The sequence below is a fragment of the Chiloscyllium plagiosum genome, chromosome 10, assembly GCF_004010195.1.
Source record: "Chiloscyllium plagiosum isolate BGI_BamShark_2017 chromosome 10, ASM401019v2, whole genome shotgun sequence".
NCBI classification, from domain to species: Eukaryota; Metazoa; Chordata; class Chondrichthyes; order Orectolobiformes; family Hemiscylliidae; genus Chiloscyllium; species Chiloscyllium plagiosum.
In genome coordinates this window covers 63,603,741-63,628,489 of record NC_057719.1, presented here as the reverse complement: position 1 = coordinate 63,628,489, position 24,749 = coordinate 63,603,741, and the positions used below count along the sequence as shown (strand labels likewise).

General features: G+C 39.4%; 1 protein-coding gene across 8 annotated transcripts in view; it reads right to left on the bottom strand.

Moving 5' to 3' along the window:
- Positions 1 to 24,749, bottom strand: part of LOC122553706 (gephyrin) — a 537,285-nt gene that overhangs the window by 270,498 nt on the left and 242,038 nt on the right. For all 8 annotated transcript variants that reach the window (XM_043697923.1, XM_043697929.1, XM_043697921.1 and 5 more), the window contains one exon: positions 1,248 to 1,305. In XM_043697923.1, coding sequence (XP_043553858.1) covers positions 1,248 to 1,305 — 58 coding nt within the window. The remainder of the gene's footprint in view (positions 1 to 1,247; positions 1,306 to 24,749) is intronic.

Sequence of the window (24,749 nt, the reverse complement as noted above, 5' to 3'; positions counted from 1 at the left end):
CATTATTAGTTCAGTGCAGCTAAGATTAGGGTTTGAAAAGCCCACTTGCAGTATGTGCTTGATGCAATTGGGCAAGATTAGAGCTGAAGAAAAAAATCCAGGGGTAGTTCTACCTTGGAGAAACTAGATAATGGTTAAAGCAAAAGCTGGAGTTGTGCTTATGAGTAAGTACTGGAGTGCAGTTTCTGGAGTCCGAGGCGCATGGACAATAAATGAAGAGTGATCAACCAACATGGCAGCAGTCATTTAGGTGATCCATGATGGAATAGCTTGAAAGGGACTTTAAAGGCTGGATCTGCAAAAGTGAAGAATTCTAATCCCTTGTGAAGTTTACTGAGATGCGACGACCTCCTAAATCACTAACATCTTGAAGGAATCACACCAAAAAATCTACAGGATCTGACTGATCATATTTGTTACTTGATATGCATAAGGGTGTGCAATAACAGTCTATTGGCAATATTACCACAAGTCAATTCTGGGTGCTTGAATATAGGTTGCACATTTATTGTAGATTGTATTTCTGTTAGAATGTTGTGTAGAGAAGTTTATTGCTGTTTGTATCAAAACATAGATTTTGTGGTTTTATTCCCTTAGTAGGTCCCCTGATCCAGCACTCTCCCTACTTTAAAAAAAACGTTATTGGTCCCTTGACAGGTTACAATATCAAGGATCATAACAATTACTAATCTAAAGTTAGTGTAAACAAATGCTGTATTCTGGCAAATAAAATCTCCATGACTTCTCTAAAGAATTGGAGCTATGCCCTGAGGGAGCCAGAGACAAAACACATCTGAAATGTTAGAGAATCATGAAAAAAACACGAACAGGACAAAGCATAGGCCAGTTACCTTAAAGTCAGATGTTAACCTGCACAATAAATCAACAATTGCTGACAAAAACTGAAGTGCAGAAAAATGATTGTCATGTTATGAAACTGAGTATACCCCAATGAATAGCTAAAAAAAGTTATCAGTTTCATGGATCTAAATCTGTACACTTTTTCAACATCTTGAACAAATCAAATGTAGCCAATTGTCAACATCTTCAATAACAAAGAGGAACAGGGGCCAATTTTGTATAGTTATTAAAATGGGTTAATATTCTGAAGTACTGTTCAATTTGAACTAAAGGAACTAACATTGTGGACATGATAAGTTTTATACTCTTGAAGATCACTGAGATGGAGTCATAAAAATAGAAGACAAGTTGAAGATTTTCAGAAACGAGTAAAAGTAGGCAATTACCTTGATTTCATCAACCTCATCGGGTACTATCTTGTATGCAGATACTGTTCCTCCCAACCTATAAAAGAAAGAAATGGAAATTTTAGTCCATTTGCTTTTGCATCATTTACAAAGTCTGCAGGAATTAGCTACTCAAGTGGTGTACTGAGTCTGTCAAACATTCAAATATAGCAATTTGTTTCCAGGGTGCTGAACCACAATGAGTACAAATTTTATTTCAAATTATTGTCAAGACATAGATGCTTTCCTTCACATTATTTTGGAGAAACCTGCCTGTTTGAATATTTCCCAAGACCAGAAGAAATTGTGCCAATACATTGCAGTGTTAACATGTTGAAGTTACAATGGATGAGATGAGATTAAACACAGAGGTCAACTGTGATGTTGACAAGAACAGAGAAGTTTACCAGGCTATACTTAGCTGAAAAGAGGAATGGGATGTTTGTCAATGATAAAACATTTCACGGGAGGGAAAAGTGAGGTGTCATAATAGGTTAGCAAGAAAATAGCAAAAAGCAAAACATTGTTGAAAGTTGTGGCATAAAAAGGCCAGTACAATGCTTAAAGAAGATGAAATATATATTTTGAAGTAAAAACCAACACAATTTGAATTGAAAGGGGCCTCACTGTCACAAAGTTACAATGAAACAGCATGAAACTAAACAACGGATAATAATTCTGAGACGATGAAATTATTCTGGTGGAAATGTTTTCCCAAGTGACTAATAAGGATTGGATTTTCAAATCATTTCTTGCATTACTATAGAAGCATTTTTCTTCTTTACCCATTTATAAATAATTCCTGATCAAGATAATCAACTGTATATAACAAATTACATGGTCACAGCATATTTTGTTTAATAAAATGTCCCAATGCAGAGTCACATTATTTATGACAGTGATTGACAGTGGCCCAAAGAAGAAATGAAGAAAAATGACTGAGAGCTTGATAAAAAGTACATTTTAGGAATTTCTCAAAGGAACAAAGTGAGTTAGAGAAAAGCGGAAGTTTAATTTCATGTCTTGACAGTTGTAAACATGGCTGCCTATGGTGAAGTGACTAAATGCAGGAATGCACAAGGGATGAGAATTGAGAGATTGCAGGGATCTTGTGTGATTATGACTCTGGGAAGATTACAGAGGAGATTGGGGAGGAAGTGGGGGTGGCGGAGGTTGAGAGGGACGGGGGTGAAAGAAGAGGGTGAAAAAGCCATGGAAAGATTTGAAAACACAAAGGAAGATTTTAAAATTGAGGCTTTTTTAGATGAATAGGCAGTGAAGCTCAATGAGCAGAGAGGTGACGAGCAACATAACCTTTAATTTTATCTGAAGTATGCAGGTAATTTGTTTCAGTCTGTGGCGCCTTGAATATATTTGGAGGCTGCTAGTGCACAGTATTTTAAAAGAGCTGTACACAACCTAAGCAAATTGCTTAGAAAGAAAATTGTTGATGGCAAAATGAGACTTTAAGCGTTGCGATATTAGCACAGCATTTTGGACAGGCACAAGTTTATGCAGGGTAGAAGATGTGAGTCAACATGGAGACCAGTGGGCTCGACAAGCTTAGAGATAATACATGGTGAAGGGTTTGAGTAGATGAGCTGAGGCAGGGTTAGAGCTGAGAAATGTTGCAGAGGTCGAAGCAAGCAATCTTGGCACTGGTGCAGAATCTCAACCCATTGTCAAACACAACACTCAGGTTGCAAATGGTCTTGCTGAGTCTAAGACTATTATGTGAGATGGAGGCAGGGAACAGGGAATTCAGTTTGTGGTGGCATCCAAATACAATCACTTCAACCTTCTCAAATTTAAAATATCACCACTTTATTTTACTATACATTTTTGTTATTATGATTCTATCCTTTGTCAAGGACAAAGCAGCAGTTATCATCAGAAAAGTACACCAAAACCAGAAAATGCTACGCTGAAACAGTACACATATCAGGGCGTGTTCTTAGGTCTGTCACTGAAGTGAAAACTTCACATAACAGTTATATACTGCTCATCTGGTTTATACTGCCATAAAAATCACTTTCAGTTAGATTACTCTGTTGTGATTATTTTGAGGTAATTTTAACAAAACGTAAGCTGTCAAAGACCATTTAGATAAGCACCATTTTACCTTAGGTGTGCAACATATTGAAACACTAGTTGCTTTACAACTGTTCTTGTCAAGATGAATTTACTACTTTACACATTTTGAAAGCATTGATCAACAATGCTCAAGTTCAAAATTAATTATTTCCTGTCAGACCTTAAGTGACCTCATGCAATATGACACACAAAATGTAACCAAAATGATGTGTTTGACCAATTTTATGATATTTCAAAAGGAATCTAACTATTGCCATTCTATCACAAAATTATGTTTCTTACTTTTGGCAAGTTATAATGAGACAAACAGTGAGGTGAATATCCAATGACCTGTGATGGGGCCTCAGGAGGAGGCTCAGGTGAATCAATTCCCCAGCACTTCCGATTGCAAATGTTTCAGACTTGTTTTTCGTCTGGCTGTGCTGGGTTAATTCATTGATAAGGATGTTCATCGAATATCCTCCTTCCAATAACTGTTCACTGTTCATGGTTGGATGTGAAAGGACTGCAGAGTTTTGAAATCTCTTAATTGTGACATTGTAGAGATGTGTAGCTGTCATACTACTTCCACTGTTATGCACACTCTTATTTCTGTCTCATAGTTTCACCAATTGGGCATCCAGTTTTCAGACACATGTGGTCGTTATCCTGACATACTCTTCTATACATCTCACTGAATCAGGGATAGTTATTTTCTTGATGGTAGGGTGTGACGTGTTATTCTATGAGATTTTGGATTGTAGTTGAATGCAGTTCTGCTGCTGTTGATGGATCCTGAGGTTTTAGGTGCTAGATCTATTCTGAATCCCTCACCAGAGCAGGGTAGTGCCACACAATACGATTAGTGGTTTGACAATATAAAAATGGAAGACTGTCATGGATAGAAACATTTGCAACAGGAAGGTTGGTGAGGTCAAGGTGTGAAGTGTTTCCTCTCATATTGCTTCCCTCACTTCTATAGCAAGCCTAATGTAGCAGAAAGTTCCTCTTTAGGACTCAGCAAACTCAGTCATTAATGGTGGCAACGAATCACTCATTCTGCACTTTTGCTGTAATCAATATTTCATTAAGTGGGTGGCACAGTGGTTAGCACTGTGGCCCCACAGCACCAGGGACCTGGGTTCGATTTCAGCCGCGGTGACTTTCTGTGTGGAGTTTGCTCATTCTCCCCATGACTGCGTGGGTTTCCTTTGGGTGCTCTGGTTTCCTCTCACATCCAAAGATGTGCAGGTGAGGTGAACTGGCCAAGCTAAATTGCCCATAGTGTTCGGGGATGTGTAGGTTAGGGGTAAATGTAGTGTAATGGGGAATGGGTTTGGGTGGGATACTCCTCAGAAGGTCAGTGCTGACGTATTGGGTCGAAGGGCCTGTTTCCATGCTATAGGGATTCTATGAAGTAGTGTTCAACATGGAGTGGCACTGATTCAATAGCTAAGGGAAGCAGAGTGCTAATTAACACAAAGTTTATTTGCCTATGGACCTAATGACATGAAACTATGTATGGACTTGATACTGAAGATTACAATACCCACTCCTTCCTGACAGTGTACCACTGCATACTCTGGTGTGGGACTGTGATGGAAAAGCCTGGATGTTAGTGTTGATAAGTATGATTCTGTCAGTATGAAAGAGTGGGTGCTTCCAAATTTGGTGCAAGTTCTTTGGCTTTAGTGAGGATGACGTAGCAGGGTAAATTGGGTGTGGTGTGCCTTTGTCATGTCCCATTTTGATGCTTTGCACAATGCAGGCCAGCCCATTTGGCTTGACTCATATTCTTCTCTGCAGTGGCTTGACCCAATCAAATAGCTTGTTAAGTTACTTCTGAGGGCAATTCAAGGTCAACCACATTTCTGTGGGTCAGGAGTCACATCTTGGCCAGACTATTTAAGAACATCCTACTTTGTTCTCTTGTCCTCATCAACCAATTTGTTGCTAATCCATCTTCCTTCCTTAAAAGAAATGAGTATACCATTTGGGTTATTTTTTAAAAACAAAAATCCAATAGCTTTATGATTTACAGTACCACATATTTTTTATCATTACTGATAATGGATTTTCATTTCTTATATTTATTTATCAACTGATTTCAAATTCATGGTGGGATTCAAACATATGCCCCAGTTGGAAATCCAAGTCTCTGGACCTAACCACTAGACTGCTGCACCCTCTAATTATACATTATTTGTTTCTGCCAACATCTGCCAATTTCTGCTGAAAACTCATTCACATTTATGTAATTCATTTTTTTTCCCAAATTATCCCTTGGCTTGCTTCCCACTCTCCCTTTGGTGAAGTATTAATTCAGGTATTCTTCTCACAGTACATCAGAAATAAGTACTGTACACACTTAATTAACTATTGAAGCATTCAGTTTCTCTGTATGCTTTCACACCAAATAGGACTTTGGGTTTATGGCAAATGGATCAAAACGTTGGAACTCATGAAATAAAACTATCAAAAACAATACTGCTGCAAAATTACTTCTGCATGGGAATGGTGACACTTCAATAGTACAAGTGCATCAAGCAACTGAACTTACAGATCTCCTGTGCAAATACTGGCCTCAAGGAAAATCTAATTACCTGATGAAGGAGCAGCACTTCAAAAGCTAGTACTTCCAAATAAACCTGTTGGACCATAACCTGGTGTTGTGTGATTTTTAACTTTGTCCACCCCAGTCCAACACTGGCACCTCCACATCAACAATGCTGAAGTTTACATTGAAGAAATGCTTGCATCTTGCCAATGTAAAGTAACTGCAAGTTTTAATGCTACTCCACAATAAAAAAAATGACACATATGCACAATTTGGTTCCAGATATATAATAGTACTTGCAAAGCAGTACTGATTAACTGCATGACTAGACAAAATCCAGAATACTAGTTGTTCACAGTAAATAAATAAAAACTGGTGTTACAATTCCTTCCTCCTGTCACTGAATCTGATGCCAAGGGTATCAGCCAATGGCCTTTATCTAACTTTTAAAAAATAACGCCACAGGATATAGGCATCACTAGTAAAACTAGCATTTACTGTCAATCTTTAATTGTCCTTGAAAAGACAGTGGAGTACTGCCTCCTGATCTGTTGCAGTCAGTATACTGAAAATACATCCACAGTGTTATGTCTCAAATGCAGCAGCACAAGGAGTGAGAGAGTCTTTAGTTGCAACAAAGGGGTAACAAGGGTCGGTCCTTCTACCATGGACATCATAGTTCACTAATATTCGAACCCAGGCTAGTACACTTAAAAGTTTTCATCCCCAACTCCAGTGGAGGTGAACCTGACTATTTAACACCTGTCCTTGCATATTATTCCAGGGGAAAAAAAGGCACAAAACAAAGGGCTTGGTTTTCTGTTGAGCAGGGGTTGTCAACCTCTCATGTTTGTAGTCACAGAGATTATAGTCCACGCTGTTTCAGGTTTCTTTGATATCTTTACATGTTACATCTCACTGGTGCCACACAGTAGTTTTTACATTGTGGTTATCATTCCTCAATAGCAGTCACCTTTGTGAAAAAAACACACTTTGGAATAAAATCAAAAATATCCACAGCACTTTGGAATTCTAACTTGTGGTCATGACAACAGTTTTACATACAGGCTGTTTGTATTGTCTATAATGCATTAAAATATACAATTAATTGTTATTGAAAAGTAGGTTCTCACTTTATTAGCATGTGAATATTGAAGTCAATTGACCTGTTTAATAATATTCTGAGAGGTATTGCTAAAGCAGAATTGTGTATGTACTTCACCAATAAAACACCATCACATGTAGTACCATGTACAATATTTTCTTGCTATGCTTTATATTAAGCAGTTTTAGCTAATTAAATGGAAAAAATTATACAATGTGAAAGCAAGATCACAGAACACTGAGTCATTGAATAAAAAGGTCTCCAAAATGCCCACATTAAAGTGTGAAGCAGACAGCAAAGGATTATTAAGTCTGTGCAAGTCTTTCCTTCTGTTTATGCACTTATTTCTGACAGGCCTGATAAGTATCTGCTTACCCTAAATGAAAGCCAAGATCTTTTCAGCACTAAGTTTATCATGCAGTACAGTACAATAGTTAGCATGAAAGTCAACAACAATCCCATAACGCAGAAATGCATCATAACACAGCCTTACATCCAAAGGGTCTAGTAACTACAAAGAACTAAAGACTCATAACTACATTTACCCCAAATACAGTGGATTTCAAGAATTATATTTCTAAGGGACAATGTAGATTGAAAGGAGCAACAAGCCATATGCGAGGAAAATACTTCTCTTTTGAATGAAAAGCCTCCTCAACAATTAGCTTATTTGGGGTAATTGAGGAGGAATAATTGCTTTAGATATGATTATTAGCCAAACTCTGAGGTAATGGCTACTTGTTTATTATATTCATTTGAAGTTTGGTTACTTGCAGTTTGAGGACAAAGTTTGTGTTTCATATATCAACTCACATCATGTAGACAAGAATGTCAGAGCCACTAAAGGAAAAAAAACGTGATCAGTGCATTTGAAATATTCCCATAAGAACAACCACCCATTTGGCTAAAATCAGAGCACTTAGGTTTCAAAGCCTAATTAATGGGAACGTGTGCAAGAAAGATCAGAGTGAACTGACAGTACAATTTTTCCGTTAACATTAGTTAAAGTCTAAACTGTGTAACTGTATTGTTTTCATACAGCAGCATGCATATACAGAACAACAGCTCTGCCACCATTATTAACACATCAGCCAAGTACAGAAAACCATCATTTGCTCCAATAAGTAAGAAACCAGACAAGAGTTAAGGACATGTATCAGTCATGGACAATCTTTGATGAACAATACACTAAGTGCTTCGGAGCCTGCAAACTAAGTGAGAAATCTGAGACAAAATTTTTTTATAAAGAGAAGACTCGTGCAAAAATAAATAGGGAGCTTTCATTTATACCACAGTTAAGTAAGTGGTCTCAATGATCAATAGTGAAGTAGGTAATATTAACCGAAAGAACTGCTGATGCTATAAATCAGAAACAAAACCAGAAGTTGCTGTAAAAGCTCAGGTGATCTGGCAGCATCTGTGGAGAGAAATCAGACTGAACATTTCGGACACTTCCTGATGTGACCATCCTGGCATCTTGGGTACTTGCCAAAGATTTGTTGGTTATGAACATTTAAGCATGTGCCTGATACAGGGTGAATCACCAGCCCCTGGTAATCAAAACACATAAATGATCTTGTCAGGCAGCTCCTTCTTTCAAATGGAGGATGGACCGTGAAAGAGTAAGACTGAGAGTAGAGTACCCTTGCACTTTGCTAGAGAGCAGTGTGCTGCCATCACAAAGCACTATTATCAACACACTATGTGCTCACTGTCCTCTGGTTGTATGTCTTTCCTGTCTATTTAGTTAATGCAGCATACCTAATCCTGCTTCTTCATAAATAATCATAAAATTGCTCATGGTCAATTTACCATCTATTTTAAGTCTCTGTTGCTTCTGAACCCAAACTCTTACAAAGGTTAGGGATGAATCATTTATAAACTTAAAAAAAGTTACATCAAAATGTTTACTTCTTTTATTTGTGTGAGGTACTCTGTTCAGTAATAAAATTGGTGGATCACTAGACCTCGATCTAGGTACTGGGAAATGATGAAGGCACACCCAGCCTAGTGATTTCCCAAAATCCTTCTCACTGTATTTTGAGAACTTTGTGCCAAAAGTGGGAAAGCTGTCCAAGGAACTAGTCGTGCAATTCATGCAATAGTGTAACTTACTAAATTGTATCTTACACCCACTGTGCCAGGAATCTCCATCACCATTGTTGAGTATGTCCTGTCCCACCGGTAGGACAGAATTACAATTGATGATAACACATAGTAAACAGTCATGATGGAGTGTCTTTGGGAATCTTCAACATGGACCAAGACTTCAAGAAGTTCAATAGCATCAGGTCAAACTTGGGTAGGGAAATCCTCTGTTGATATTATTTTCTTGCCCTGTCTCAGCAGATGTGTCAGTACTCCTCCACATTGATGTGGAAAAGTGAATTAGCTTTTAAGGGCTAAACAGCGATTTGTATGTTCACAATAAAGTTAAAAGAGTGGACTTCGCCAGGTGAACTTTGCACATAATAAAGGCTAAGAACAACAGGAACCTTCTAGAAAGGCCTAAAAATGATTAACTCATTAGATGACAATGAGGTTGAAGAGAGTAAACAGATAAGAGTTGAAGCAAAATATATCAGGCTAGGATATAATAAAGCGATCTCCATCTGGGTGAACAAATATATACCAAGTGTCACAGACATCTGTTTATTGCGTATACTGACAAGATTTGCAAATGTGACTAAAGATGTTCAAATTGACCAATTTCTTGTGTTGTGGTATTTTCATTTAAGTCACTCAAGAATACACTCTTTTCCAGTATACTAATGAATAAATAATTGAAATCCTGTATTTAAGACTCCCATGGTTGACCATTAGAAGTAACCACAACAGATATCACTTGGGAGATGCAGTCAGGGTGTAAAGGGCATAGATGATGGTTGGGGATTTCAATGACCATCACAAACAGTGGCTCAGTGGCAGGTGACTGAATCCTAAAAGACAAAAAAAAAATCATAAAAAGAAGATAGATATTTGTCATTTGACATCTGTGCCAGTTCAGTGAGTTTCAATCCATCCTTTCTGCACAGCTCTGCAAATCTTTTCCTTATAGTCCAAATCCCCTTTGAATACCACAACTGAATCCACCACCATCTCACTTTCAGGCAGTGCATTCCAGATTATAAATAACCATTGCATAAAAAGATTTTCTCCGCATGACATCTTTGTTTCTTTATCAAATTTTGAATCTGGGTCCTTTCATCTGGACCTTTCCAAAACTGGGAATAGTTTCTTCACCACGTTTTGTACAGACCCCTTGTAATGTGAAGACCTCTATGAAATCTCCTTTTAGCCTTCGTTTCTCTGATGTGAATCTCAGCTTGTCTGAACTATTTGCAGTCTAAATGAAATGCATCGCCCTTGGAAACATTCTAGTATATCTTTCCGACACCCTGTCAATGCCCATAACATCCTTGCTTTCATACTCTTCGCTCTAATTTCTAAAGCCTGGGATCGCTTTTATATATTTTAAAATCACTTTCTCAATGCCACTTTCAATGATCTGTGCACTTCTACTCTGGAAAATCTCTGCTGTCCTAGCTCTCAGCTAGAATAGCATCCCTCAATGTATATTACCTTTACTCATTCTTTCTACCAAAATGCATTACTTTACAATTCTTTGTATAAAATTTAATCCATCACATATTTGCTCAATCCAGTTGCCTGTATATGTCCTTTGAGGTTTACCAATAGCCTTTTCAAAGTTCAATAATATTTTCAAGTTCCTTGTCATTTGCAAATTTTTAAATTAAAGCGTCACTTGACCTGAAATGTTAATTCTGATTTCTCTCCACAGATGCTGCAAGACCTGCTGAGCTTTTCCAACAATTTCTATTTTTGTTGCCAAAAGCATCTGTACTGACTGTTAGTCTCCAAGCCTCACTGGGAACTGGTAGGAATGTTGAGAGCATATGTTAATCCTCTCTCAAGTCTGGCAGACTGGATCTGTGACAGGTGCATGCAAACCAACAACAGGCATACAATCAGTCCATGTCTGTATTGGTAGGAGTGGCAACTGTACTTGCGGAAATGAAATCCTGTCTTCACATTGAGGATATCCTCCATTGTGTTGTATATTACGATAATGGTTCTAAACTGGGCAGACTTAGAACACATCTCGTAGCTCACACTGGGAATCCATGAAGCATTGTGGAGCATTAGCGGCAGCAGAATGATACTTCACCATAATCCGTAATCTCACGACTTGGCATTTCCCTCATTCAACAATTACCATCAAGCTTAGGGATCAACATTTGTTTGAATAAGAATGTACGCCAGGAGCAGCACCTGGCATTCTGAAAGAAAAGAAACAAACCAAGTGAAATTACAACAGAGGACTCAGTGCATATTAAAAAGCAGAGGCAGAGTGCAATAGACTAAGCTAAGCAACCCAAAAACAAAGGATCAGATCAAAGCTTGACAGTCCTATCATATCCGGTCATGAATGACTGCTGTTGGATATTTAAGCAATAAACTGGAAGGGAAAGTTCCACAAATGTCCACACAATCCTAAGTGATGCAAACGCTGAGAATGCCAATATGAAAACCAAGGCTGAAACATTCGTAATCATATTCAGTCAGAAGTCTTGAGAGGACGAATTGTCTCTGCTGCCTTTTTACATCTTCAACACCACAAATCCCAATCTTTAAATGCTTCTCCCACATGGTGTCAAGTATAGTTGAGGGATATAGAAACATTCTAAACATGGACAAAAGAGTTGACCTCTACAAGTCATGTGAGACTAGCTGCTCTTTACATCAAGCAACATTTGATTGAGTTTGATACCAAGGAGCTTTAGCAAAATGGGAACCAGAGAGTAAAGGCACAAGGGAAGATGGTCATAATTGTTGGAATTCAATCACTTTAGTTTTGGGACATTGCTGCAGGACGTTCTTCAGCTGCTTCAAAATTGACTTTTCCTCCATTATAATGTCATAAATTCTCAGATTATTTCCAAATATTCTGCACTATTCATCACTCCTCAGATAAAAAGTACGCCATGCCCATTAGCAGCAGGACCTGAAAAAGTGCCAAGTAACATTTGCACACACAGGTCCTATCAGCAAAAAACAACAACCTAACCACCTCCGCTAGACATTAACATTGATGAATTTGTAATCATTAACACACTGTGGTTGGGGGTCAGTTGGTGGAGAGATGGAGTTGAGGATTAAACTTGCCCAGGAAGTTAACTGAACCAGTCATACGAATACTGGTCGACGAGAACAAGTTGGAAACTGGGAATTCTGTAGTGAGTTACTCACCCCATGGCTGTACAAAACCTCACCCTTATCGCCAAGATATAATTAAGGAAGTCATTGACTGGATGTGTGCAGCTCCAACATCACTCAAGTAGGCCAACAGCATTCAAGACAAAACAGTATTGGAATTAGCTCCAAAATCACTCAAGTAGGCCAACAGCATTCAAGACAAAACAGTATTGGAATTATGTTATCAAATAACTCTATTGACTGGCATCTCATCAAATACCTTAAGCCCTTATCCCCTTTGGAAGCTGTGCAGTGGCAGCAGTGTGTACTATATGCAAGGTGCATTTCAGCAACCCAGCAAAGATCCTTCTGCAATATCTTCCAAACCCAGGATCAACAAGAGTGGCAGATAAACGGGAACATCACCTCTTGAGAATTCCTCTTTGCCCAGTGTCCTGACTTGGAAGTATATCACTACTCACGCATTGTCACTAGGTAAAAACCTGGAACTCTCTCTTTATCAGCACTGTGGAAGTACCTACACCACATGGATTATACTGATTCAAGAAGACAGTTCATCACTAGCTTCTCAAAAGGCAATTAAAGATGGTCAACAAATGCTGTTCTTGTCAGCAACTCTAACATCCTGTGAACACACGTGAAGAAAATTCACATAAACCTAACTGCCACAAGAATGCAGATAGTTGGGAGTGAACACCTCCTGAATCCGCAAGCACGAAAGCCATCTGAACTGGCTCTACCAAGAACCAATACTGATCAGCTCATCACATTAGCACTGACTGGGATCTGTGCCAGGCACCACCTTGGTCAATGTGATTTAGGTAACAACTGGTTAAAATTATCAGTGGAGCTTGGCTAACTGGGTAAGTTTGTAGAACAATATCACAATATCCATATGTTACTTAACTGAATGCAAAATAGTGTATTCAATTCAAAATAAATTTTAACTCTCAAAGGTTCACAAGTTTTCTGAGAAAAGTCAGCCAGCATTCAGCTGGTTTGCAATCAATGGATGCCCTTCTGATAAAGTGCCTTCCCATTTAAGTGTTGGTAAGCAATATTTGTGGTAGGCGAATGGCAGGAACACAATATTTTGCATTCTTCATATTTCCAAGTGATACTTTCTCATTATACCTCATGCTGAACATCATATATAGTCATAGAGTTATGGAGATGTTCAGCATGGAAACAGGCACTTCGGTCCAACCTGTCCACAATGACCAGATATCCCAACCGAATTTATTCCCACCTGCAGTACCCGGCCCATATCCCTCCAAACCCTTCCTATTCATATACCCATCCAAATGCCTTTTAAATGTTGCAATTGTACCAGCCTCCATCACTAATCAATCTTGTGTACAAGTCAACTCTGACTTTTGGCAAAAATCCTTAATATTTCACATTATTCACACTAGCTTTGAGAGCAGGATTACACAAACAATCTAGTGAGTCTTTTCCAGAATTTCTCTTATCTCCTTTAAGTTGTCAGAAATAGAAAGCTAGAACAGCAGTCCCCTGCTGAATTCAGAACCACGGCCAGCAATCACAGTCATTATTGGCAACTCGCACGGAATACCACACCTTTTAACTCCAAACAATTTCTCATCGATACGTTGACATTGACTTTTTGCCTAAAAGTTTGTTCTCAAAAACTGACAACAGGATGTAACGTAAATCTTTTGTATAAATTCAATAAACTAGCTTTGACTGCAGTATGAGTGTCAAGTTGGCATAATATGGATACGTTAACTATAAATGCTTGTATTTCTGAAAATTTATAATCAGTGGTTATCTGCATACTAATCATTGTTATCTAGACAGCTGTTTTACAGCTGAGGACTTTGGAGCTATTTTGACCAATAAACCTCCCTTCTGTCATAAAATAAACAAAAAAAATGGGCCAAACCAAACACAGCACGTTCAGCTGCACATTTGATTGGAATTTAAAAATCATACAGCATATGCCAAAAAATATTGCTGGTGAAATAAAGGAAACACTTACATAGATAAATAAACATCTAATTTTTTAAAAATCCTTTTGCACATTTACTTACACACACACTCTGTACGTAACAGTATTACGAGTTGTGAACTTAATTTACTTATCAAATAAATTACAACTTAGTCATTATGAAATATATTATAATCACCCTGACTGAGGGATTATTTTTAAAACCAGTGCTAAAATATAAAAATCCATAAAATTATTTTGAGAATGAGTGATGAGAAAAAATGATCTTTTAAGAGTATTCATAAATGAAATATATTCAAGTTAATCCTCTCCCTCATTCCAGTATTTCAAACCATTGTGCATGATCAATTTTATCAAAAACACAATTTACGGCTTAGGCTCCATTTTAATTTGGGACAGGTTTTCAATGGAGGTTTCAGAAATGAGGCTTGGAGTAGTTTAACTCCTCATCATTTAAATCCGGCTGGCTTGCAGTTTTATCATGTAGAAGAGTCCTGCATTCACCCTACCACACAACGTTGCGAGGATAGCACATGCAAGGGGAGATGGTGAAGTGTCCAGCCAGGGTATTACTTAAACTTTCCTAGTGAGGCCCAAAATTGGGTTTAATGCCTTATGAGTGCTATTCATTCTGATGGGAACATTGCAGTTAATTTTTCAATTAGATCCAAGATAAAGTTGCAATCCAGTCACAATGACATCATCAAGACTAGAACTGCAAACCCTTTTTGAGCAGGTCTCTTACAATCTGTTTAAGAGAAGACATTAAAATAACAAGTATGGAGAGCATATCAACTGTCCAGAAGTAAGCAATCTGGGACATTTTTATTGTTCACCTTCTTGGTTTCCTGCTGGATAGGCTAATAATATCATCACTGAAGAGTGAAACATTTAATCTCTCTGTCTGTATTGCTATTTCAGGACTAAGAGTCATAGAGATGTACAGCATGGAAACAGACCCTTTGGTCCATCCCGACCAGATATCCCAACCCAATCTCGACCTACTTACCAGCACTCGGCCCATATCCCTACAAACCCTTTTACCAGCACCACTCTTATCTAAACTCTGGTTTCCTGCAACTGCAGTCCTCACTTTTGCATTCCTATTCATTTACCCATCCAAATGCAATTGTACCCGCCTCCACCACTTCCTCTAACAGCTCAATCCATACACGTATCACTCTGTGTGAAAAGGTTGCCCCTTAGGTCTCTTTTATATCTTTCCCCTCTCACCCTAAACCTATGCCCTCCAGTTCTGGCCCCCCTGTCGCCAGGAAAAAGACTTTGCCTATTTACCCTATCCATGCCCCTCATAATTTTGTAAACCTCTATAAGGGTACCCCTCAGCCTCCGACGCTCCAGGGAAAACAGCCCCAGCCGGTTCAGCCTCTCTCTATAGCTCAATTCCTCCAACCCTGGCAACATTCTTGTAAATTTTTTCTGAACCCTTTCAAGTTTCACAACAACTTTCCAAAATGCAGCACTTCGCATTTATCTGAATTAAACTCCATCTGCCACTTCTCAGCCCATTGGTCCATCTGGTCAAGATCCTGTTGTAATCTGAGGTAACCCTCTTCGCTGTCCACTACACCTCCAATTTTGGTGTCATCTACAAACTTACTAACTGTACCTCTTATGCTCGCATCCAAATCATTTATGTAAATGACAAAAAGTGGAGGACCCAGCAATGATCCTTGCGGCACTCCACTGGTCACAGGCCTCCAGTCTGGAAAACAACCCTCCAACACCACCCTCTGTCTTCTACCTTTGAGCCAGTTACATATCCAAATAGCTCGTTCTCCCTGTATTCCATGCGATCTAATCTTGCTAGTCAGTCTCCCATGGGGAACCTTGTCGAAAGCCTTACTGAAGTCCATATAGATCACATCTACCGCTCTGCCCTCATCAATCCTCTTTGTTATTTCTTCAAAAAACTCAATCAAGTTTGTGAGACATGATTTCCCGTGCACAAAGCCATGCTGACTATCCCTAATCAGTCCTTGCCTTTCCACTGGCGTCAGGCTCACTGGTCTATAGTTCCCTGGCTTGTCTTTACCACCCTTTCTTAAACAGTGGCACCATGTTTGCCAACCTCCAGTCTTCCAGCACCTCGCCTGTGACTATCGATGATACAAATATCTCAGTACGAGGCCCAGCAATCACTTCTTTAGCTTCCCACAGAGTTCTCGGGTACACCTGATCAGGTCCTGGATGTTTCAACACATCCAGCACTTAGAAACCATAAAAATGTAATTTCCTAATCAATCTGTTCAGATATGTTACTACATACCTCTGGAGAAGTTAGTAGTTGAACCCAGGCCTTCTGGCTCAGAGGTAGAGACACAGCACCACATGAGGCCTTACCACAATAATGTAGGGACCAGGATTCAACTCATAGCACCTGATTTCAAGTTGCCCTTTACTAGCTTAAAGCCATAATATCCCTGTCAGAAATACGCAATAATTATTTTGGAATAAATTCTGAGAAACCAGCAAATATGTTTGCTGACTAGGAATGACATTAATCATGAAGTGCTTTGCTGCATTCAAAGGTACTGCATAAATCCAAGTTTTGTGAAATTAAGTCTTAAACCACACTTTGCTGTCTGTGGTAAAGTGATTGTACTCGTCATTGACCTTGAAGAAAGCACTTCACAAAGATATGATGATTGCTACAGCAAAGATTTCACCTTTCCCAATGTCCTTTCATTCTGTGCAAGTTGTAGGGAATCTCTGATGTCGGGTAACAGTGAGGTCATCAAGCAGGTTAGATAATCAATCCTGCTAAACACCTCTCAGAAAGCAAAGCAGCAAGTCAAACACATTGATTATCCTTCATAAAGAAAGATTCAATTTACAGCAGAGAAAATGAAGTTAGGACATACACATGGGATTAAGGTAAGAGCTAAAATATAAACAAATATTTAAAGGTAATTACTTACTTAAAATACTATGGAACTTTTATCTCCCATTATAGAGAAATCTGACATCCCACGAATACAGAATAGGTTTCAAAGGTTAGAGAAACTATTCAAAAGTAATCATGGCTTTGTACACCTATAAAAAACCAGCGACACAATTCAAAATTATATGATCTATTTCAATGGATTTTCCACTGACACTAGTGATTTTAAAAGTAGAAGCTCAAATCAAATCAGTACTTTCTAATTGATTTCTGTTTTGAGTCTTGCAATAGTGCACACTGGTGAAGGAATGAAGGAGCTCAAAATCAGTCATAGGAACTTTTGGAATTTCTGCCTGTACAAGTGCAGCACTAGATGCTATCATCAGCTTTACAGCGTATAGGGCAAACACTGACAGTGTTATCATCTGTACAACTGCAAATTCTGAACCAACATTGTGCTAAGTACTCCACTCTGAAATGCATTTATGTAAATGAGTTCATCCACTTTCTATCATTGACTAAGTTGCGTGATCATTCTAATCTTTCACCTCCACTATAATTAACAGTGCGGATTAATCGTAGCCTGATCATCCATTAGCAATGCAAATTGCTTTCCTGTAGACCAAATCACAGATTATGTTCCACAGCACATGCTATCCTGAATGTACTGTGAAGTATCACCACATGAAGGTAGAATAATGGTAAACATCTGCTGCTATCCAACAATTACAGAAATAAACACATTACCTGGGATTGCTCAAGTAGTTTCATGTTACCCAACAGATGCTATTGTTTGCTTTAATTTATGCAATCAAAATGATAACTTTATTTGAGCTAACCCCTTAATTAGTGCTTGAGGTTTGGTCTGATGCACAGTCCAAAATCCATTTTCAAAGTAGTTTTACATGAGCATTTCTCTTAAGGTAAACATATCTTTCTTTCCAGTTAGTCGACTGGGTAATCATTCCAAGATCTGTTGCTCATTTAAGTTCACATCCCTCAACTAGTCCAATGGATGTTGAACTGAACTTACACTTTCTAATAGTGTGGTCAATGGTGGTCACTATTGTTTGCATGGAACATGAAAACAATTTCTTGTGCATATACACATGGAATTAAGTAGAAAAGTAGTACTTCACTGCTTAACTGCCCATTCAATGCATTAATGATGTGAAGTCACTGCAATTCACCTCATAAATACGACCCAAACTGAAGATAACAAGTTAGGGCTTCGGTATTCCAGCCTAACTAACTATGTCAACATTGTGAAAAATACATGTGAATAACCTTCCTAGCATGAAAATGACAAGCATCAGGTCACTTATGCATTTTTTTCTTCCCTTTTATCTCTTCCTCTGAATCCAATTTATGCTTCCTTTTTCAGCTTTCTCTACATGATTTGAGATCATATTTACATCCTAACTGACAATAAAAAAAAGGAAATGGTGGAAATGCTCAGTAAGGCAGGCAGTATTTGGGGAAGACTTAAACAGGCGCAATATTTCAGCCTAATAAGCTTCCATTAGATCTGAAAAATTAACTCAGTTTCTCAGGTCCACATATGCTGCCTGAACTGCTGAATATTTACAGTATTTTCTGTTTTTACTTCAGACATCCTGCATCCACAGCATAGCAATTCCATTCTAACTGACTATTCTTGGTTCAGACACTGGGGAATTATCCTTAAATGATTCTTCAGTCGGATTGATCTTCTGGAGAGGATGTTGTGCTTTTTGGATATTTGGCTGACAGGATTTCAGAAGACCCACAGAAGATCTCTGGGCAAGTGTAACAAATGGCTGGCATTATTTGCTTGTCTCTCACAGCAGCATCTGTCTCAAAAGACTGATCATCCGACAAAGTACCTGGTGCTATGATGTTGTGGCCATAACAGACACGTGGGTTTTTCAGGGGCAGGAATGGTTGCTGGATGTTCCAGGATTTAGAACATTTAAAAAGAATAGGGAGGGGGGAAAAAGAGGAGGGGGTGTAGTATTGCGAATCAGAGAGGGTATCACAGCTACAGAGGTTACCATTGTCGAGGAGGGTCTGCTTGAGTCAGTATGGGTGGAAATTCGGAACAGTAAGGGAGCAGTCACCTCAATAGGGGTTTACTGCAGGCCCCCCAATAGCAGCTGGGAGATTGAAGAAAGCATAGGTCGGCAAATTTTGGAAAAGTGTGAATGTAGTAGGGTAGTTGTAATGGGTGACTTTAACTTTCCCAATATTGATTGGAACCTCCTTCGAGCAGATGGTTTGGAAGGAGCTGTTTTTGTAAGGTGTGTTCAGGAGGGTTTCCTAACTCAGTACTTTGACAGGCCGACAAGGGAAGAGGCGATTTTGGATTTGGTGCTCGGCAATGAGCCAGGGCAGGTGTCAGATCTTGCGGTGGGAGAGCATTTTGGGGATAATGATCACAACTGCCTCACATTCTACAAAGCTATGGAGAAGGAGAGAAGCAGAAACAATGGGAGGATATTTAATTGGGTAAAAGGAATCTACGATACTATCAGACGTGCATTGTAAAGCATGGACTGGGAGCAATTATTCCTTGGAAAAGGCACTATAGACATGTGGAGACTGTTTAAGGAACAGTTGTTGCAAGTGATGCACAAATGTGTTCCTCTGAGACAGGCAAGAAGGGGTAAGATAAAGGAACTTTGGAAGACGAGAGCGGAGGAGCTTCTCATCAAAAGAAAGAAGGCAGCTTATGTAAGGTGGAGGAAGTAAGGATCTTGCTCAGCTCTAGAGGATTACAGGCAGGCGAGGAAGGAGCTCAAAAATGGTCTGAGAGCCAGAAGGGGGCGCAAAAAAGGCTTGGCAGGAAGGATTAGGGGGGAATCCAAAAGCATCTTACAAGTATGTGAGGAATAAGAGAATGATCAAAGAGAGAGTAGGGCCGATCAGGAATACCATAGGGAACTTGTGTATAGAGTCTGAGGAGGTAGGAGAAGCCCTAAATGAGTTTTTTGCTTCTGTCTTTACTAAAGAAAAGGACCTTGTAGTGAATGAAACCATTGAGGAACAGGTAAGCATGCTGGAACGGATAGAGATTGAGGAAGTTGATGTGTTGAAAATTTTGACAAACATTAAGATTGACAAGTCGCCAGGGTCAGACCAGATTTGTCCTCGGCTGCTTTGGGAAGCGAGAAATGTGATTGCTTCGCCGCTTGCAAAGATCTTTGCATCCTCGCTCTCCACTGGAGTCGTACCAGAGGACTGGAGGGAGACAAATGTAATTCCTCTCTTCAAAAAAGGAAATAGGGAAATCCCCGGCAATTCCACAACAGTCAGTCTCACGTCTGTCGTCTGCAAGGTGTTAGAAAGGATTCTGAAGGATTGGGTTTATGACCATCTGGAAGAGCATGGCTTGATTAAAGGCAGTCAGCACGGCTTTGTGAGGGGCAGGCCATGCTTCACAAATCTTATTGAGTTCTTTGAGGATGTTACTAGTCAAATTGATGAGGGTCGAGTGGTGGATGTTGTGTATATGGACATCAGTAAGGCATTTGATAAGGTTCCCCATGGTAGGCTCGTTCAGAAGGTCAGGAGGAATGGGATACAGGGAAATTTAGCTGTCTGGATACAGAATTGGCTGGTTGACAGAAGACAGCGAGTGGTAGTGGAAGGAAAATATTCTGCCTGGAAGTCAGTGGTGAGTGGTGTTCCACAGGGCTCTGTTCTTGGACCTCTACTGTTTGTAATTTTTATTAATGACTTGGATGAGGAGATTGAAGGATGGGTTAGCAAGTTTGCAGACGCCACAAAGGTTGGAGGTGTCGTTGACAGTATAGAGGACTGTTGTAAGCTGCAGCATAACATTGACAGGACACAGAAATGGGCTGAGAGGTGGCAGATGGAGTTCAACCTGGATAAATGCGAAGTGATGCATTTTGGAAGGTCGAACTTGAAAGTTGAGTACAGGATTAAAGACAGGATTCTTGGCAGTGTGGAGGAACAGCGGGATCTTGGTGTGCAGGTGCATAGATCTCTTAAAATTGCCACCCAGGTTGACAGGGTTGTTAAGAAAGCATATGGTATTTTGGCTTTCATTAACAGGGGGATTGAGTTTAAGAGCCGTGAGATCTTGTTGCAGCTCTATAAAACTTTGGTTAGACCGCACTTGGAATACTGTGTCCAGTTCTGGTCACCCTATTATAGGAAAGATGTGGATGCTTTGGAGAGGGTTCAGAGGAGATTTACCAGGATGCTGCCGGGAATGGAGGACTTGTCTTACGAAGAGAGGTTGACTGAGCTCGGACATTTTTCATTGGAAAAAGAAGAAAGAGAGGGGACCTAATTGAGGTGTGCAAGATAATGAGAGGCATAGATAGTGTTGATAGACAGAGACTTTTTCCCAGGGCAGAAATTGTTAACATGAGGGGTCATAGTTTTAAGCAGAAAGTATAGAGGGGATGTTAGAGGTGGGTTCTTTATGCATAGAGTTGTGAGAGCATGGACTGCATTGCCAGCAGCAGTTGTGGAAGCGAGATCATTGGGGATATTTAAGAGACTGCTGGACATGCATATGGTCACAGAAATTTGAGAGTTCGTACATTAGGTTTACCTCATATGAGGATCAATGGTCGGCACAACATCGCGGGCTGAAGGGCCTGATGTATGCTGTACTGTTCTATGTTCTAAAACATTGAAGCCTGGAACATACAGGGCAAAACTGGTCATTTTGAGTGTGAATGTGAGATTTATTTTTGCTTTACAATACAACCTCAACAGAAACTGAAGTGGTTACAGTGTCACAGGCACTTCAAAAATGAAGCAAATGCTGTTCGTCTAAATTAAGCAATGACCTACTTGAACAAGAGCAATTTGAAACTCTCCTAAATCAAATGTTATCAAGCGAAAATGAAACATACAGGAAATAACCACAAATTTAATGGAGATAAATTAATATTTATTTTCTGATATCAAGTGAAGTGTGTATGCAATTACAAACATTTTCTGCTTCATCAAAATATTGAAGCAGCAGACCTTATGACACACAGAAGATGTTTCTTGAAAATGCCCAAAAGAATGGGTATAATTATAAATGTCCTGATGAAGGGTCACTGGACTTGAAATATGAACTCTGTTTTCTCTCCACAGATGCCTCCACCTTACCTTCTAAGATTCTCCAACAATTTCTGTTTTTGTAATTATATGAATGTTCATTGACTGGGCTCTGCTGGAAATTTCACATTATTTGTCTCTTCCTCTGAAACAACACAAACTTGCCACAGTCTTTCAGCACAGGAAACAGCTCTCAGGTTACTAGGAAATGTCCTGGTGGATACCCAGGACACTCAGTCTTATTTGTCTTCAGAGAGCAAGAGAGTAAAGGAAAATATTTGAGAGATTAATAAATGTCAAAAAATATCTGGATAAATAAGGGCAGCATGGTAGCTCAGTGGTTAGCACTGCTGCCACACAGCGCCAGGGACCCGGGTTCAATTCCAACTTTAGGTGACTGTCTGTGTGGAGTTTGTACGTTCTCCCCGTGTCTGCGCGGGTTTCCTCCGGGTGCTCCGGTTTCCTCCCACAGTCCAAGCATGTGCAGGTTAGGTGCATTGGCCATACTAAATTGCCCACTGCATTCAGAGTTGTGCAGGTTAGGTGGATTAGACATTGGAAATGGAGGGTCACAGGGATGGAGACGCGGGGTGGGGTGGGGTGGGGGGTTCTTTGCGGGATGCTCTTCAGAAGGTCGATGTCAACTCGATGGGTTGAATTGCCTGCGTCTCACTATTAAATGAAATTTCTTCACTTGAAATATGTTCCCCTCAAGACACACAAATATGTGCTCAAGCAATTAGGGATGGATGAGGCAGGAAATAAACAGGCTGTGCAACAAGCAACTTTGTTTTTAAGTATATGTGATTGTGCATTACACCAAGCTGACCATACAAGGCGAACAGATGTAAGAGGGAACACATTGGTTAAGAGGAAAGAGTAAAGGAGTGGCACTACATAGATAGCTCTATTCAAAGCTACTGCAACACAATAACCCAGATGGTCTCCCATTATGCAGTACCATCCATTTAATAAGAAAGGTACTGCCTGGAATTAGAATTAGTTTAATAGATAGATTGGAGAAATTGAGAAAAGATCGTTGACAGGAGATTTGTTAGAAATATTTAAAATAGTGAGGTATCTGGACTGAGTAGATAGGGAAAACTATTCCTACTTATCTAAGAATCAAGAACAAAAGAGCATCGGTTTAAGGTAATTGACAAGAGAAGTGATGGAATCAGAAGGAAAACCACAAGGAGTGGTGAAAATCTGGAATGTACTGGATTGTGGTGGAGGCAAGGTTCAATTGAGGCATTCAAGAGGAAATTGGATTATTATCTGTAAAGGAGGAATGTGTACTGTTATGGGGAGAAGGCGGTGTCCTGTTCATTTGGAGAGACAGCACTGGCATGATGGGCCACGTGGTCTCTTCTGTGCTGTAAAAATTCATAATTCTGTGAACAGGCAAAATCCTACATTCTAGGGAAATATTTATGTTGGAAATAATGATAAATGCTGCAGGTGCACTGCCAAGCATCAGAATCATTACACTTTCTTTCCGACACAAAGATTTGAAAATATGCATTGTTTATAATGCTTTTTTTTAAAAGCAAAGTGTAATCCTACAAGATTACAAAAAAGGTCTGGCTGCTAAGTGGTTAATACACGAAGAGAAAGTCCTATATTTGAGTTACTGAATAAATAGAACTTTTATAAAAATCTATAAAGACGAGCTAATGAAAAGATCTCAGATTCATTTTGGTGATAACCTCAGGCCTCTCAGTGGAGGGACAGAGGAAAAGAATGGGGAAGTCTCTTTGAGAGGTAAGCTGATGAGGCAGAGAGGGTTTTAAGCAGAAAAGCAGTGGCAACTGTTAGTTTTAGAGAAGAAAAAGCTGCAATAACTTTAGCTGAAGTGAAGATGTCATAAATGCCAAAGAATAGTCAATTACCATCTTATTTAAGCAAAAAACATGATTCACCTGTATGCCTAAGTATGGTGTTTTTATTAATTTGCATAATGGTGTGAAGATTGATTATGTCAATCAGATGATGCTTGTATGTGAGTTGGCTGAACCATGTAACATTTATATCAATCTCATCTCACTAAATATTAAATTGGTGTGAATACAGTGAGATCGAAGAACACCATGTACGGGACACAAATATCCAGGCTGGATTGCAAGAGGCTGCTATTATTATGCTCATAAGCTATGCTAGTGTACAAGCAAATGTAAATGTGTGAGTTACATCTGATAAAACTAAAACATTGAGACTGCTCATTGGTCAGCATGGTGACCTAGGGGTTAGCACTACTACCCCACAGTGCCAGGGACCCAGTTTAATCCCACCCCTGGCTTGCGTGATGTTTGCACATTCTCCCAGTGTCTCTGTGGGTTTCCTCTGGGTGCTCTGGTTTCCTCCCATTGTGAAGCAGATTGGCCATGCTAAATTGCCCATAGCATCCAGGGATGTGAAGGTTAGATGGATTAGCCATTGGAAATGTAGGGTTACATGAATAGGGTAGGCAGTTAGATCTGGATGGGATACTCTTTGGAGAGGCGGTGTGGACAACAATATGCTTATGGGAGTGATCAACGAGACTGAATTCAAGATGATTTCAGCAGCTATCCGTGATAGATAGG